The 19,276-nt window shown below is 33.6% G+C and overlaps 1 protein-coding gene across 4 annotated transcripts in view; it reads right to left on the bottom strand.

The window, feature by feature from the left end:
* The window catches only part of RALGAPB (Ral GTPase activating protein non-catalytic subunit beta), a 112,041-nt gene that overhangs the window by 24,159 nt on the left and 68,606 nt on the right, over positions 1-19,276 (bottom strand). For all 4 annotated transcript variants that reach the window (XM_051979319.1, XM_051979321.1, XM_051979322.1 and 1 more), the window contains 5 exons: positions 17,127-17,279; positions 16,708-16,917; positions 6,920-7,078; positions 3,744-3,909; positions 3,117-3,239 (listed from right to left, as the gene is read on the bottom strand). In XM_051979319.1, the coding sequence (XP_051835279.1) occupies positions 3,117-3,239; positions 3,744-3,909; positions 6,920-7,078; positions 16,708-16,917; positions 17,127-17,279 (811 nt within the window). The remainder of the gene's footprint in view (positions 1-3,116; positions 3,240-3,743; positions 3,910-6,919; positions 7,079-16,707; positions 16,918-17,126; positions 17,280-19,276) is intronic.

Here is a 19,276-nt window from a genome sequence, read left to right as displayed (position 1 = left end):
TTTAGTGTGTAGCTCTAGTATGCCAGGTAACTGCAGAGGAACACAAAAGGGACCCAGAATTTTAAGAGCTGGAAGAATGTTGTAGTCATTTAGTCTAATTCCTCTCATTTTGTTCTCAATGTACAATCTAATGGGACAATGAGATTAAGCTATGAAATAATCAGAGATAAGACAGAAAGAATCAAATAATTATGACAATGGTTTAAGCTTTATAAAATCCTTTCTACAATTTCTCATTTGCTCCCACACAGCAAGGACTATGAAGAAGAGCCAAGGAAACACTCCTGTGTTTTTTTTTTTTTTTGAACGCAGGAAAGATTTATTTTAAGTTCTTACAAGAATGGGTTCTAAATGAGATGAACCAAATTAGTTCCAATGGAGCAGTAATGAACTGAACCAGCTATGCCCCACGAAAGAACTCTGGGAGTTGACTAAGAACCATTACATTGAATTCCCAATCCCTATATTTTTGCCTGCCTGCATTTTGGATTTCCTTCACAGGCTAATTGTACAATATTTCAGAGTCCGATTCTTTTTGTACAGCAAAATAACAGTTTGGTCATGTATACTTATTGTGTATTTAATTTATGCTTCAATATATTTAACATCTACTGGTCATCCTGCCATCTAGGGGAGGGGGTGGGGGGAAGGAAGGGAAAAATTGGAACAAAAGGTTTGGCAATTGTCAATGCTGTAAAATACCCATGCATATAACTTGTAAATAAAAAGCTGGCCTTCCCGGTGAAAAAATATCACCTTCCACAAGAAATCTTTCCTGATTCCCTTATCTAGTACCTTCTTTGAGTTGACTACTTTCAATTTATCTTATATGTTCTCATGTAACTGTTTACATGTTGTTCCCTGAGGGAAGAGAAATATCTTTTGTTTTTCTTTATATTCTCAGCATTTAGTGCAATACTTGGTGCCCAATAGAAGCTCACTATCTATCTATAAGCATTTATTAAGTACCTACCTAAGTTCCAGGACTCAGCTAGACACTAAGAAATGAAGCCAAAAAACCCAGGTATTTATACTCAAAGAACATGCAACCTAGTTGGGTGAGACTAGTACATTACATAAATGTACACAAATATATGTGTACATAATATGTATATAGATACATATAAGATAGATACTGGACCTGAGAGGTAGGAGAGGTATTTCTATAAGCTAGAGGATTAGAAAAGGCTTCATGTAAAAGGTAGCATCTGAACTTGGAAGAACAGTAGAAATTCTAAAAATTAGAGGTAATAAAGGGATGGAGTTCAGTCAGTACAAATAAGGAGAGTGGAATGTCATTTATTAAAGAATAGTAAGAAAGCCAGAAAGCTGGATTGTACTATGTGGGAAAAGAAGTAATGTGTAATAAGGCTGGAAAGATAGTTAATGGTAAGTAATATGTCTTTAAATGCCAAAGAAGACTTTATATTTGATTCTAGGTAATAAAGAGCCACTGGAGTTTATTGGCTAGGGGAATGACACTATCTGATTTTCAACTCAGAGAAATATCTGTGGTACTTGGATGGAGGATAAATTAGGGTTGAGAGAGACTTGGCACAAGGGAGCCCATTAGGAGGCTACTGCATAGTCCAGGCCAATGGTGATGAGTGACTGAACAAGGGTGGTGACCGTGTGAGCAGACAGAAGGGGTTGGATGTCAGGGGGTGCTGTAATGTATCATAACTGAGTCAAGTAGCTCTGATTTGTGGAGTAGACATTACATGATTTAAGAAGTCAAGAAAAAACAAAACTCTTTTGGGCAAGAGATTTTCGGGAAGATTCCTGAAGGAGATATGCCTTGAGACAGACCTTAAAAGAAGTGACGAAAAGTAGTTATAACATTGTTGGAGATTAATGAGCCAATACAATTATCATGCTTGCCAAGTAAATACCTACTTGCCTATTTCTATAAACTTGGCTAAGCTGAAGTGATTCTAGTCCTAGTATGGTAGAAAAAAAGCTTACATTAAAGCTATTTGCATGTTATCTTCCCTATTAGATTATGACTCCCTTCAAAGCAGGTACTGTTTTTTGCTTTTCTATTTATCCCTTGCACTATGTGCTAATGATACCTGGCACATAGTTAAGTGCTTAATAAATGCCTGGAGACTGACTGATCTGGGTAGAAAACAAAACTAAAGTTTCCTTAGAATAACTGTCTTATATTTGTTTCACTTCTGTCCCTGCAAGTCTAATATTCTAATTTCTGCTTACTTATTAACAAAAAAGTAGCAAAATCAAGATTTCAACCCAATTCCTTGGGTCTAAATCCAGTGACCTTTCTCTACTATATTACTCTAATAGTATAGAGGGAAAAAGTGGTACAGAAGATCAATAATACACTAAGCTGGAAAAGAAAAAGCTTGAGGATTATTCGTAAGATTAGCTAGTCAATAAGTATTTATTAAGCTTTAACTAAGTGGCAGCTGCTATGTTAAGCACTAAAAACACAAAAAAAGGGAAAATTCAGTCCCTGTCTTCAAAGAACTCACATTCGAAGGCAGGGAGACAACATGTAAATACGTACAGAACAGATGGGAATTAATTTCAGATAGGGAAAGGCTTCTGGCACAAGGCAGACTTGAGATGAGTCTTGATGAAAGCCAGGAAATAAAGGGGCTAAGAAGAGACAGAGCACTGGGAGAGGGAGTATGATCTGTGAAAAACAGACTAGGCTGGTAAAAGCGCTGAGGACACAGCTAAAGAATTCAGCATCTTTTCTAAGAATCAATCTGAGGAAATGGAGTGACTTTTAGAAAGATGGGGATATTAGTTAAACCCACAAAAGTGGGAATGAAGTTTCTATTCCTAGAAATCATTAAGGCAATGTAGAAAACATCTTTCCTAAATGGCCTAGGTTTTTCCATACCCAAAGACATGGGATTAAAACATAAATCTTCTTGAGTTCTCTATTAACTTGAAGAATCCATGTGAAAAATATGTAAAAAGACTACCCTGGATCAAGTAAAATCAGCAACAGGGCCAATCATAAGCAGTTATAAAATATAAAAATATATATTTAGTTTGAGGTAGGTAGAAATGAAGAAAGAAAACAACTGTTTTGGATGCTATACAGCAATGCACCAGAGGCAGGAAAATGCAGAAAATATTCTTACTTAAAGATTCCACGGGTGAAGGAACAACAAAAGCCATTTCTGTAAGGGCATCAGCATAATACAACACCTTTTTCTGTCCATTGAAAATACTTGCTCCAATATCTTCACACAGACCTATTTCCTCTAGGAACAAAAAACCAAGTGTCACTGTTAAAAGGACTATGAAATTGTGTTCAGCAGAATGCCAACCATCTAGCTTAATAACATTTTATATAGTCCCTAAAATACACTGTCAACACTGTATAGAGGAAAAAGGACAGTCTGTATCCCTTACCAGGTTTTGTATCAGAACACAGTATAAATATTACTGAAAAAAGTTTTCCATCAATTCTTTTGATATTTTAAATAATAAAACTTAATTTATTAGGTTCTGTAAAAACTTTCCCACAGGGTAATTAGCCCCTATATTCAGTAGAATCTTTCCTTCAACAGTAGGATGATAAGTCTGTTGTTAGTTCCATTTTCTTCCTCAAGATCTTGAAAATTAAGTAAACTAAATTAAAATATTTATGTAATTCTCCTAATAGAAGTTAGATAAAAGATATATTATTTATAATTTTTAAGTTTTAATTTTAAAAAGCAATTTGCCTCAAAAACCTCAATTTTTTTAGTTGAATAATGTTTTACCTTGCTCAGGTACATCAGCATCACTGTAAGTGTTAATAGACCAGCTTGTAGAAACATGGCCAGTCCACCCAGGGTGCTTGCCTATATCCACTGACCAGCCAAGAGATAACAAAAATTCTAAGAAATGTGGCTGAACATTTTTGGAAGACTCAGCATTCTTCAGAATCTGAAACACAGAAATCATAATGGAAAAAGCCAATTAAATAGAGTTGAATTTAAAAATAAAAAACAATTGACTTTTTAAATGTGTCATTTAATTGAAAAATTACTTTTTAAAAGTGTTTGGTAACTTAAAGTTAGTGCTAGGTAATAACCAAGTTTTAGTAAAATGATTCTAAATAACCTTCCTTAATTCAAAGAGAATAACAATTGTGAAGTAGCACTATCTTCTCATTTTGGAAACCCTTTTCCATAATATTTATACCATGTAAATCATGAGCAACACTAAGGTAGTTTTTTTTTCTTCCAATTAGCAAGCACTTGTTTTTCTCTCATCATCTTTTTCTCCTATATCAAGGAAAAAACACAAATCCCTTTTATGTATAATTAAGACAAATTTCCAAATTGTCCACATTCAAAAATATATCTCCTTTTACATGATATGAAAAAGTTGGACATATTTGGTCCCAACAGCATTATTTCCTAACTAATTTTTTTTTTTTAAAGAAACAAAAACAAAAGGAAGGAGAAAAAAGCCAAAAGATGGCAATGCTTTGGGTCATTATGGAAGGAAAGACAGAAACATTCTCTTTCAGAATCACCAGAGCCAAACTGGAAAACACCTCAAAGACCATGAAGTCCAATTTATATCTGACCAAAATTTTCCTCTCCAATGCACCCAATAAATTTTGCTTAAAAGAGTGTAATCTACTACCTCCCCTAAAATAGCCCATTTCATTTTTGTTATAAAAGTTTTACTTAAATTTCATCTTGAAATGTCTACCCATAATTCATAATTTTGCCCTCTGGGAAAAATAACTTTTAATACCCTTCTTTATTGACAGCTATTCAGGTATTTGAAAACAGCCATCAATTCCCTCTCTCAAAGCTTCTACAGGGTAAATATGCTCAATTTTTTCAACTAATATTCATATGGCATGTGATCTTGAAGACCTTTCCAAATGTATCATTATAATTCAAAATCCCATCAACAACATACTAGAGAACTTGTTTTCTCAGTTTCACCAACACTGGATTTTTTTTTTTTTAATTTTTGTTCTTGCTGCTTTTTTGCTATTTTAGTCATTGTCTGTATTTTCATTTTTCTATTGCTTACAACATTTGAATTAATTGTTCTTTAAATGTTTGGTAGACTTCAACCGGGAACCATGATCCTGGGGATTTTTCCTAGGAAGTTTGATAACTGTTCAAATTCTTTTTCTAAAATGGGGTTATTTAGGCTGTTTCCTGATCTGTTAATCTAGGTAATTTATATTTTTGTAAATATTCAATGATTTTGTTCAGACTGTCAAATTTATTGGCATATAATTGGGAAAAGTATTTCCTAATGACTTCTTTGTTGGTGGTATGATTTCACCCTTTTCATTTTTTAGTTTTCTTTCTTTTTAGTCAAATTAACGAATGGCTTATCTCTCTTATTGGTTTTTTCATAAAACCAGCTCTTAGATTTATTAGCTCACAAGGTTTTTTTTTTTTTTTTTTTTTTTACTTTAAGTCTTATTAATTTCACCTTTGATTTGATTTTCAGGATTGCTGGTGCTCAAATGGGAATTTTACATTTGTTCATTTTCAAGTTTATTTAGTTGCATGCCTAATTCATTGATCTTGACTAGAGAATTTGAGAATCTTGTCAACAATTTCTATTTCTTCTGTCATAAGTTGTCTCTTCATGTTCCTTGATCTCTAGGTTCATACTTCTTATGATTTTCTTTCTGATATATATGTAGGCATCTGAATTTCATGGTTTTAAAGATGCAAGAAGAAATGCTGCAGAATTTTAGTCTTAAGAGTATTTCAGATCATTTAGTATAACTCCTTCAATTTTAAAGGTTGAGGAAGCTGAAGTTCCTAGATATTAAAGGCCTTAAAAGCAAACACACAGCAAGTAGTAGAACAAGGATACTTATTCTATCTTCTATTAATCCTGTTCCAATGCAGTATTCTTATTAAAACATTCTTTCCATACAGTCTAGTCTTCATAATACTATATTAACTAGAAAGATGTTTGTAAATGCTAAACAAGTAAGGAAGGCTATGCTGCTTCATGGAATCATGTTTTTTTAATTTATCACTAAAATTTTAATTTACTGATTTTAATTCTTAATTAGTTCCACTTCAAAACTTTTAAAGAACAATATAATATTTTATTTTTTACACTAATTATGCAGTCAGAGTCAGGACAGAAAGGATCATAAGCAATGCCTCCAAAATTTCCAATACCTTTCTTCATCACCTCTTTGTCTTGGAATATCTAACTTCCAAGCCCCGAAATGTTGATTCCTTCATCTGTTGATGTTATATTTGCTTATCTATATACATTATGTACCTCTCATGCCTTGCACAAAATTAAGAGCTTACTAAATATTTGCAATTGAATGTCAACAATTATAAAGTGTAAAAAAATCTCACTACTAGGGACTTGTAGTTGAATTCTTCCTATTGATGTTATGGTACTACAATAAAATACTCAAGAATAGGCAATTTATTTAAGTACTTTTGTGAAAGCTATTTTAGTTGTATTTTATATTTTAATTTATTTTAAGTGAAAGAATGAGAGTAAACAAACCTACTTACTTAAAAAAAAACTCATTAAAACGATTGTACAGAAGTGAAATGTATCTAACATTTATGAAGCCCCTATCCATGTTCAAAGTATTTCATTTTCTAAATTGAAAAAAATCAAATGCCTATTTTAGAATGTAAGCTCATTGATAGCAGGAACTATTTCATTTTTGGATTTGAATTCCTAGCACCTGGTACAGTGACTGGTAGATGCTTTGAAAATTTTCTGAATTTGAAAAAAAGCTTATTCATATTTATTGTAAATAATCCTAAACACACAAATTTCGTAAGACAAGAAGAAAAAATGAATACTAAAGCGTTTAAGACTTAAAAGCTTTATAGTTTGTATTTTCTTAAAAAATTAAGTATTTGGCAATAAGATTTCACAAATAAGTTTTCAAGGATTGATGTTGTAACATATCCAGAATACTTACCTCTTGACTTGTTTTTTGATATGCTTTCATATAGAAAATAAAAACTGTATCAAAAGGGCGACATGGTAATAGATCCAAATAGCCAATGTCATCAAAAAATCCAGATATTGTTGAGTCAAGTGCAATAAGGTGAGGAGGTAGACGACTATTTGCAGGTTCCTTTTCATCCAAAAACAGAATAAAACAAACTATTTTCAATTTCTATTAACATTTAAGAAATTAGTGTAACATATATTTTAAAATAAATGTCCTTTTATCAGTTTGAAGACAATAAACTAAAAAAAGAGTCCTATTAAAAGATAATAACAACAGCGAGTATTTACCTAGCACTTTACCATTTGCAAAGTGCTTCTGAAATATTTCATTTTAGCCACACAACTCTCAGAGTCAGGGGCCATCATTTTACTATTATGTGTTATGCTATTCTTCATCTTTACAAATCAAGAAACTAAGACAAAGAGTAAGTTTGGGGCAGGTAGGTGGCACAATGGATAGAATACTACTAGCCCTGGAGTCAAGAGGATCCAAGTTCAAATTCAGCCTCACACACTTGACACTAGCTGTGTGATTTTGGCCAAGTTACTTAACCCAATTACCTCACCAAAGGGGGAAAAAACATTTAAGTAATTTTCTCAGAATCAAACAACTATTAATTGCCTGAGGCAGAATGAATAACTGCACAGAGACTTGAGAGGATAGGTGGATTTATCCATGGTCACACAGGCAATGTTGGATTGGAAATTTAGTCTTTGGGCTACAATCTAGTACTGTTTCTTTTACACCACCTGAGAGCCCAGGATCTCACAGCTACTTAGTGTCAAGTCTCTGAAGCTGAATTTGAACTCAGATCCTCCTGACTCCAGTGCTCCATCCATTGCACCACTGAGCTGCCCCATCACCTGACTTTCTAGGTTGAAGAGAAACAGTAAACAATCATCTCTTTGCTGTATACATTAGCCAGAATTCATCTTTGAAAAACAGTACACCAAATTTATTCTGGTTATCTTTATTTTTACATTACTTTCTTTTTCATATACAACACTCCCTGATGTCCTACCTATCAAGCATCCCTATTAACAAAGAATCTGAAACAGAAAAAAAAGGAGTTCTATATAATCAATCAAAAACATCAATTCAGTATAATAGCATAGGTCATATATAATGTGGTCTTTAAGTTTGACAAAATGACACCTTCTCGTTGTAAGGTATTATGTCTCCCTTGCGGTATCAGAATATTAATGGAGCTGCTGAAACTAATCTATCAGAATAGCTATTCAACAAGGAGAAAGATAAAAGGAGACAATTCTACAACATCAACAATACCCCTTTTCTTACCTATTTCAGAATAAGTGGAAATGAAGAGAATACTTCTCAATGAACCAATGTTTTGGGCTAGCTCTATACCCTTTTTAGTTTAATGTTCCAAGGAGGTACAAAATATGAATTTTTTCTGGATATTTCAATTGAGTAGAGATCTTCAAAGTTTAGTAAGAATCCACAGCTTGCTAAGATCAAATGAGATAATACTTGTGAAGTGCTTGGCACAGTGTGGGCATGTAATAAATGCTTATTACCTTCCCTGTTCTTCCCCTAGCATCATGGAATATAAATGATAAAAGAGTCCATAAAATAGATCCCCTGTGGATCACTATACTCCAAATCATCAATTCAAATATAACAACACACAAATCACACTGATCCCTGTTGTTTAATTGTTTCAGTAACATCTGACTCTTTCTAACTCCATTTAGGGTTTTCTTGGCAAAGATACTAGAAGGGTTTGTCATTTCCTTCTCCACCTCACTTTACATATGAGGAAACTGAAGCAAACATGGTGAAGTGATTTGCCCAGAATCATAAGCTAGGAAGTGTCTGAGGCCAAAATTGAATTCAGGAAGATGAGTCTTCTTGATTCCAGGTCTGGCACTCTATCCACTGCAGAACCTAACTGCCCAACTGATCCCTGGAACACTGTGAAATTCACAGACACACAGAGGTAATCTACATAAACTACATATAGCAGACAAAAAAATGTAAACTGCCCAAACTATGATTTGCAACCAGCTGAACAGTGTGAATTTGGAAACTGGGACTGCTTCTAATGATACTAATCGCTTCAACATAACAAAATTACATGTCTTTAATACCAATATTTCCATAATGCCACCACATTAAAAATCATGGAACATCATATTCGCAGAAAGATCAAAATTATAAGCATCGCTAAGGGTAATGGAACAAGAATGTATGGTGGACATAATGGATGGGCTACAGGATATTACTAGTGATAACATTTAGGTTACCAATTGGATAAAAAGTATCACTGTAGACATATATGAGCACTAAAGGAAACGAGCTGGACAACAACAAAGAAAGATGAAATAGGCAGCTTGAGGGGTATATAGATATGCCCAAGACATTAAAAGAACAGAAGGCAGGCCTCACACACACAAGACAAGAATGGAAAGGGTACATAGACTGATGACCTACTTAAATGTCAAATAAATCCCATAGAAGAAAACAAGAAAAGAGATCTCTTTAAAAAAGTCAGAGATATCAAGAGAACATTTCATGCAAAAACAGACATGATAAAAGACAAAAATACTAAGGACTTAACAGAGATGGCAAGAACGTACAAAAGAACTGACAGATCTTATCATCACTGAGAGCCACAATAGTGTGATTACTGATCTAAAACTATAGATCCTGAAGAATGATGTCAAGTGCACCTTAGGAATAAAGCTAGTGGAGATGACAGAATTTCAGCTGAGCTATTTAAAATTCTAAAAGATGATGCTATTAAAGTACTACACTTAATATATCAGCAAATTTGGAAAACACAACAATGGCCACTGCTTGGAAAAGATCAATTTATGCCTTAATTCTAAAGAAGGGCAATACCAAGGAATGTTCAAATTATCAAACAATTTCCCATGCCAGAAATATTTTACAATTTAGGCTTCAACAAGACATGAGCCAAGAATTAGCAGAAGAGTAGGCTGGTTTTCAAAGAGGCAGAGGAACTAGAGACAAAATTACCAACATTTGGTGGTTTATGGAGAAAGCAAGGGGGTCATAGAAAACATCTACTTCTGCTTCACTAACTCCACTAAAGCCAGTGTGGATTATAAGAAAATGTGGTAAGTCCTCAGAAATGAGAATACTAGATCATCTTACCTGTCTCCTGAGGGACCTGTATGTAGACCAAGAAGCAACAGTTAGAACTGAAAATAGAGTAAGTGACTGGTTTAAGATTGAAAAAAGAGTGCAACAAAGCTGTATGTATATTGCAACTTACTTAACTCATATTCACAGTACATCATGCAAAATGGACAAATCAAAAGCCAAAATTATGGTTGCCAGAAGAATATCAACAATCTTACATATGCAGATAATATCACACTGATGGCAAAAAGTAAAGAATTAAGAAGCTTCAAGATGAAGATGAAGGTGAAAGAGAACAATGCAAAGAGACTAGCTTGAAGCTCAACATTAAAAAAAAAACAATCAAACCCAAGATAAGACAAATGGTCCCATTACTTTATGGCAAAAAGAGGGAGATTTTACATTCTTGGGCTCAAAGATCACAGCAGTTGGTGACTGCAGCCATGAAACTAAAAGACACTTGCTCCTTGGAAGGGAAGCTATAGCAAACATAGACAGAATACCAAAAAGAAGAGATTATCACAAAGATACACTGTAGCTCTGCTGCCAAAAATCTATGTAATCAAAACTACAGTTTTTCCAGTAGTAATGTGATAGTTGGACTATAAAAAAAAAGCTGAGCTCCACAGGATCAATACTCTTGAATTGTGCTGCTAGAGATGATTTTGAGAGTTTCTCAGACAGTAAGATCAAATCAGTTAATATTTAAATTAATGTAGGCTACTCAGTGGAAGGACAAATGTTGCAGCTGAAGCTTAAATGCTTTGGCCATATAATGAAAAGAAAGAACTCATGAAAAAGACCCTGATGTCCATCTGTTTCTAAGGAAAAAAACAGACTTAAACATAAAATCTGATCTCCAACAACAGGATTCAAGAGAAGTAGAAAAGGGCAAAAGGAAATCTTGAGAACTGTATTTCTGTTGTGGATATACATAAAAACCATATATATAATTTGATTTTACCGATATAACATAAAAAAGGGAAGTAGAAATGGAAAGGGGATAGTGTCAGAAAAAGGGAAGAGGGGAGATAAAAAGAGGGAAACTACATGCGACAATGAGGCAAAGGAAACGTATCATATATGAGAGAACTTAGAGAGGGGGAGGAACATTGTGTGAATCCTACTCTCATCAGAGTTGGCTCAAAGAGGAAACAATTGACATATTTGTTTTACAGAGATTCTTCTCTCACTTCATTAAAAAGTGGGAGAGGAAAGGGGAGAAGGAAAAAGAGTAATAAGGGAAGGGTACAAGAAAGGGGAAGGGATTCAAAGGGAGGAGGAAGGGATACTAAAAAGGGAGAGCTGCGTGACGTTAATGGGACCAATAAATTTAGTACTAGGAAGAAGGGAAGGAGGGCAAGAAAAAGAAAAGTATAATCTGGGGATATTAGGATGGCAGAAAATACAGAATTGGTTATTTTAACTGTAAATGTGAACGGGATGAACTCTCCCATAAAGAGGAGGCGGATAGCAGACTGGATCAAAAGTCAGAACTCTACAATATGTTGTTTACAGGAAACACATTTAAAACAGGGAGATACATACAGAGTAAAGGTAAAAGGTTGGAGCAGAATCTATTATGCTTCAGGTGAAGTCAAAAAAGCAGGGGTAGCCATCCTTATCTCAGATCAAGCAAAAGCAAAAATTGATCTAATTAAAAGAGATAAGGAAGGAAACTATATCTTGCTAAAGGGTACTATAGACAATGAAGCAATTTCAGTATTAAATATATATGCACCAAGTGGTATAGCATCTAACTTCCTAAAGGAGAAGTTAAGAGAGTTGCGAGAAGAAATAGACAGCAAAACTATAATAGTGGGAGATCTCAATCTTGCACTCTCAGATTTAGATAAATCAAATCACAAAACAAATAAGAAAGAAATTAAAGAGGTAAATACAATATTAGAAAAATTAGGTATGATAGATCTCTGGAGAAAACTGAATGGTGACAGAAAGGAGTATACTTTCTTCTCAGCAGTTCATGGAACCTACACAAAACTTGACCATATATTAGGACATAAAGACCTCAAAATTAAATGCAGGAAGGCAGAAATAGTAAATGCTTTCTTTTCAGATCACAATGCAATAAAAACTACATTCAACAAAAAGTTAGGTGTAAATAGGCCAAAAAGTGATTGGAAACTAAATAATCTCATCTTAAAAAATGACTGGGTGAAACAGCAAATTATAGACACAATTAATAATTTCACTCAAGATAATGACAACAATGAGACATCATATCAAAATTTATGGGATGCAGCCAAAGCATTAATAAGGGGAAATTTTATACCCTTAGTGGCTTACTTGAATAAAATAGAAAAAGAGAAGATCAATGAATTGGGCCTGCAACTTAAAAAGTTAGAAAAAGACCAAATTAAAAACCCCCAATCAATTACTAAACTTGAAATTCTAAAATTAAAAGGAGAAATTAATAATATAGAAAGTAAAAAAAAAAACTATTGAACTGATAAATAAAACTAAGAGTTGGTTTTATGAAAAAACCAATAAAATTGATAAACCTTTGGTAAATCTGATTATTGAAAAAGGAGAGAGGAAAATCAAATTGTTAGTCTTAAAAATGAAAAGGGAGAACTTTACACCAATGAAGAGGAAATTAGGGCAATAATAATAAGTTACTTTGCCCAACTTTATGCCAATAAATTTGATAACCTAAATGAAATGGATGACTACCTCCAAAAATAAAGGCTTCTCAGATTAACAGAGGAAGAAGTAAATTGCTTAAATAGTCTCATTTCAGAAAAAGAAATAGAACAAGCTATTAATCAACTCCCTAAGAAAAAATCCCCAGCACCAGGTGGATTTACATGTGAATTCTACCAAATATTTAAAGAACAATTAGCCCCAATGCTATTTAAACTATTTGAAAAAATAGGGAATGAAGGAATATGACCAAATTCCTTTTATGACACAGACATGGTACTGATACCTAAACCAGGTAGGTTGAAAACAGAGAAAGAAAATTATAGACCAATCTCCCTAATGAATATTGATGCCAAAATCTTAAATAAGATATTAGCAAAAAGATTACAGAAAATCATCCCCAGGATAATACAGCACGATCAAGTAGGATTTATACCAGGAATGCAGGGCTGGTTCAATATTAGGAAAACTATCAGTATAATTGGCCATATTAATAATCAAATTAACAAAAACCATATGATCATCTCAATAGATGCAGAAAAAGCATTTGATAAAATCCAACATCCATTCCTATTAAAAACTCTTGAGAGTATAGGAATAAATGGACTTTTCCTTAAAATAATCAGTAGCATCTATTTAAAACCAGCAGTAAGCATCATATGTAACAGGTACAAACTGCAACCATTCCCAATAAGATCAGGAATGAAACAAGGTTGCCCACTATCACCGTTACTATTTAATATTGTATTAGAAATGCTAGCTTTGGTGATAAGAATTGAGAAAGAGATTAAAGGAATAAGAATAGGCAATGAGGAAACCAAATTATCACTCTTTGCTGATGATATGATGGTATACTTAGAGAACCCCAGAGATTCTACCAAAAAGTTATTAGAAACAATCCACACCTTTAGCAAAGTTGCAGGATACAAAATAAACCCATGTAAGTCATCAGCATCCTTTACAGATCACTAACAAAACCCAACAGTTAGAGTTACAAAAAGAAATTCCATTTAAAGTAACTACTGATTGTATAAAATATTTAGGAATCTATCTGCCAAGGGAAAATCAGAAACTTTATGAGCAAAACAACAAAACACTTTCCACACAAATTAAGTCTGATCTAACCAAATGGAAAAATATTAAATGCTCTTGGATTGGGCGAGCAAATATAATAAAGATGACAATACTACCTAAATTAATCTATTTATTTAGCGCTATACCAATCAGACTCCCAAAAAACTACTTTGATGAACTAGAAAAAATAACAACAAAGTTCATAAAAACAAAAGGTCAAGAATTTCAAGGGAATTAATGAAAAAAAAAATCAAATGAAGGTGGCCTAGCTGTACCAGATCTAAAATTATATTATAAAGCAGCAGTTACTAAAACCATCTCGTACTGGCTAAGAAATAGACTAGTGGATCAATGGAATAGATTAGGTTCAAAGGACAAAACAGTCAAAAACTTTAATAATCCAGTGTTTGACAAACCTAAAAACCCCAGCTTTTGGGATAAGAACTGTTTGACAAAAATTGCTGGGAAAATTGGAAATTAGTATGGCAGAAACTAGGCATTGATCCATACTTAACACTGTACACCAAGATAAGGTCAAAATGGGCTCATGATCTAGGCATAAAGAATGAGATTATAAATAAATTGGAAGAGCATAGGATAGTTTTCCTCTCAGACCTGTGGAAGAGGGAGGAATTTATGACCAAAGAAGAACTAGAGATCACTATTGACCACAAAATAGAAAATTTTGATTGTATCAAATTGAAAAGTTTTTGTACAAACAAAACAAATGCAGACAAGATTAGAAGGGAAACAATAAACTGGGAAAACACTTTTACAATCAAAGGTTCTGATAGAGGCTTCATTTCCAAAATATATAGAGAATTGACTCTAATTTATAAGAAATCAAACCATTCTCCAATTGATAAATGGTCAAAGGATATGAACAGACAATTCTCAAAGAAATTGAAACTATTTATAGACATATGAAAATATGCTCCAAATCATTATTAATCAGAGAAATGCAAATTAAGACAACTCTGAGATACCACTACACACCTGTCAGATTGTCTAGAATGACAGGGAAAGATAATGTGGAATGTTGGAGGGGATGTGGGAAAACAGGGACACTGATATATTGTTGGTGGAATTGTGAACACATCCAGCCATTCTGGAGAGCAATTTGGAACTATGCTCAAAAAGTTATCAAACTGTGCATACCCTTTGATCCAGCAGTGTTTCTACTGGGCTTATACCCCAAAGAGACACTAAAGAAGGGAAAGGGACCTGTATGTGCCAAAATGTTTGTGGCAGCCCTGTCTGTAGTGGCTAGAAGCTGGAAAATGAATGGATGCCCATCAATTGGAGAATGGTTGAGTAAATTGTGGTATATGAACGTTATGGAATATTATTGTTCTGTAAGGAATGACCAGCGGGATGAATACAGAGAGGACTGGCGAGACTTACATGAACTGATGCTAAGTGATATGAGCAGAACCAGGAGATCATTATATACCTCAACAATGATCCTGTTTGAGGATGTATTCTGATGGAAGTGGATCTCTTCGATAAAGAGAGCTAATTCAGTTTCAATTGATCAAAGATGGACAGAAGCAGCTACACCCAAAGAAAGAACACTGGGAAATGAATATAAACTGCTTGCATTTTTGTTTTTTTTCCCGGGTTATTTATACCTTCTGAATTCAATTCTCCCTGTACAACAAGTAAACTGTTTGGTTCTGCACACATATACTGTATGTAGGATATACTGTAACTTATTCAACATATAAAGGACTGCTTGCCATCTGGGGGAGGAGGTGGAGGGAGGGAGGGGAAAATCAGAACAGAAGTGAATGCAAGGGATAATGCTGTAAAAAATTACCCTGGCATGGGTTCTATCAATAAAAAGTTATTAAAAAAAAAAAAAAAAGAAAAAGACCCTGATGTTGGGAAAGATTGAAGACAAAAGAAGGAGGAGATAATAGAGAATGAGATAGATAGTGGCATGAAAACAATGAACATGAGTTCAGACAGATTTCAAGAGAGAGTGGAGAATAGAAAGGCTAGACGTGCTATGGTCCATGGGGTCACAAAAAATGAAAAACAATTTAGTAAATGAAAAAACAACAACTTGCTTTGATTCCGTTGTGTCCAATGGCAAATATAAGGGTAATATAAACTAAATGACAATTTTTGGTATAGTCTATAGAAGTGCTTTTGGGCTTCAAGTGACCCACAATACCCCTACCCCTAAGTGTGGTTCAAACCAGATTAAAATGTAATTGGAAAATATATAAAAAATGAAAATGAAAGCAAACATAGGTGTCACATTTTTAAAAATAAATGATTAAGTGGCCTGCAGGGATTTTTATAAATGGATTTGTGGTTCCTCTTCCTATTTAAGTTTGATAACACCAAGCCAACATTTTAAATACCAACTTACAAAGGTTGCTTGTAATAGTTATTGATACTTATATAAAGAGGTTTGTGGGGACAGAAACTAATTATTATGGTACTTTAAACAAATCTGAATTTCAATTATCCCAGCAGTATTTACCCTTTCATTATTAGAGGTATGTGAGAGCCAGAAGTATTGGGGAACTCAAAGAAATATATTTGAATATATATGCAAAAAAATCATCTTAAGACTGGAAATGAAAATTCCAATTCAGGTATTAAACAAATGCATGAAGGTACCTATACAATGAGTCACCTCAGGGGTTCCACACATAAAATGAATCATATGTACATATAATAAAAATTCCAATGGCCTGAAAGTTTTCCCACTTCACCCTAGAACATTTGAATGAAATCATATGATTAAAAAAAAAATAACATTAATTGTGGCTTTACATAATGCATTAGATCTGTGTATCATAATTCCTCACACCTCTAGTATCTAACAAAAGTGTACAAAGATCACTAGCACATAAGTGTATCAAAATTACCTTTAATGCCTCTAATGACAAAAACCCAAAGTGTGAAAGAAAAAGACGTGCAGTTTGGAATTCCTGGGCAGGAGGCGGGGGTTTACAGTCAGTAACTGGGTCAGGGAAACTTTTCTTTCGCCACTCCTCTTCACTTTGCTGCTCAATGGATATTTCATAAGTGATCTGCTGGGCCATGCCATTCCTCAGTTTTTCATGTCTCTCTTCTAACTGAAATGCATCAAAGACATTATATTATACATTTAAAATTATATAAGGTCTATATTCAATATAAAATAAATTCTTATTTCTGTAATTAAAATTAAATTTAAAAAATTCAAGTAGTAAGTGAAATTTAATGCAAAGCACACTATTAAACAAGTATTACAGGAAACTGACATGCACAAGAAATAAACAATAATTAAGAACTAGTGTCTTACTTCCTCATTTACAATTTCATGCAAGTCAGGAATGCTCAGATCTGCTTTTACAAAAGGAATTTTGTCAACCTCTTCAGGAAATGGTCGATGTTTCACTGTGTATTTAATTCCAACATCATTTTTAGGAAGTGGACGAGGTTCTGGCACAAAAAGCTGTTAAAATGAAGCAAAGCCAATTTATATGGTCTAAGCACTTATGTATAAATACGTAATGCAATGCTGAGATCCTACCTTCTATAAGAAACCTTTCTTGATCTCCCCTAATTCTAGAAAGTTCAGATAGACTCTGATGATTATTTTCACTTTATTCTGTATTTAGCTTGTTTGTACATAATTATTTGCATGTTGGCGCTTTCATTAGATTGTGAATTTCTTGAGAGTAGGGACTGCCTACCTCTTTCAGTCTTGCCCTCCCCCGAAAAAACTCGTGAAGAAAGAGCTATAGAATAATAATAAAACATTTGGGAAAGGAATGAAGTAATGAAGACTTTTTATCCCTTAATTAATTTCTTCCTTTACCCATTTCTTCTTGTAACATAAAGCCTAGAAAGATGGTCTTATACAAGATTGGACACTGAAGGTAGGAAAGATGGCTGTGATACTAGAAAAGGAGGCATAAAATTAGAAAATAGGACAGGATTTTCTTCTATAAGTGAAGCTTTTGGAGACAAAGTATTTTTGTCTCTCCCACCATTATTTTGCATGGGAAGTTTTTTAAAAAATAGAATCCAATAGGACTTTTGAGTCTAATTTGATTAAAGAGTTCTACCAAAAAAATTAGCATCCTAGGGCTTATTATATTATTATATGAGACTCACAGCAAAACTGTGAAAAAAGTAATACAAAATATTACTATTCAAATTTTACCTATGAACAAACTAAGAATCAGAAATTAAATGAATGTGATAAATAAATACTTTTAATTTCTAGGAGAAATCAAATAAAAACACTTATTAGGTCCAAAACAATATTGTCAAGATCAAAAAGACTTTGGTTTTATATATCTTTTGTTTTGCTGAAGAATCCTAAAAAACAAGCTTAACACTAGAGATAATTTTAGTGCTGAGACGTCCAAAGTTTTTAGCACATAAATTAACACGTCAATTACTGACAACAGTATCGTTCTATCCTGGAGGTATATGTGTATTTTAATAAAAGCCAAAGACGTAATCTCAAATATGAAAATACTGGCAACATACTGTTGCCAAGTTATTTTGGGTCAGAGAGATTTCTTACTCTCCTTTAGGTCATGTCACACAGGGAAACTTCTATAGGCAAATCTGGACCTCTGGGGAAGTTTTCAGAATATTAAAGGTAGGTGGAATGCTATTAAGCAATAATGCATGTATCAGTAATACAAAGATTGATTGATTCTCTGATGGCACAATCCACACCTAAAATGCCACAAGCATTTCTAGAAGCTGTATTAGCTCCAAGAAAACAAAGATATCACTTACTGATATGCTTCTTTAGTTTTAGGTACTAATTAAGAGACTTAAAAATGTTGCAACAAGGTAGGAAATAAGATGAGACTGTGGGTTGAACATCACCCAAGGGAACAGTGATGGTCTGTCCCATTTGATGGAAAACAAATTTCTTATTGAAAAGGAAAAGAAAGTTCAACATGTTTAACTTTTTACATAAGCAACACTTAGACTTGTTTCAATTTTAATGAAGTCATAGGCTTAAAGGATCTTATAAATGATCTAATTCAGACCCTTTTCTCATGCGAGGTAGCTGATGATGATGCAGCAGATAAAGTGTGGGTTTGGAGCCAGGAAGACTTGATTTCAAATGTGACTTCAGATATTTCTAGCTGTCCAGTCCTGGGCAAGTCAGCCTCTCTTTGCCTTAATTTCTACAACTGTAAAATGCAAATAATGACAGCACCTACTTCATATGATTGTTGTTAAGAAGAGATAATATTTGTAAAACACTTTGCATGCCCTAGCACAAAGCAGGAGTTTAATAAATGTTTGTTTTCCTTATTCTTAGCATTAAAGACAAAGAAAAACTTAAGAGAGGAAAAATGATTTGCCTAAGATCACATAGCTGATAAATAGCAGGTTTTGAATGCAGGCCCATTAATCAAAATTCAATATTCTTTCCTCTGTACCACAGTGTCTTCTCAACATTACATACTTAGCAAT

The sequence above is a fragment of the Antechinus flavipes genome, chromosome 2 (assembly GCF_016432865.1).
Source record: "Antechinus flavipes isolate AdamAnt ecotype Samford, QLD, Australia chromosome 2, AdamAnt_v2, whole genome shotgun sequence".
NCBI lineage: Eukaryota > Metazoa > Chordata > Mammalia > Dasyuromorphia > Dasyuridae > Antechinus > Antechinus flavipes.
This window is presented reverse-complemented; position numbering and strand designations above follow the sequence as displayed.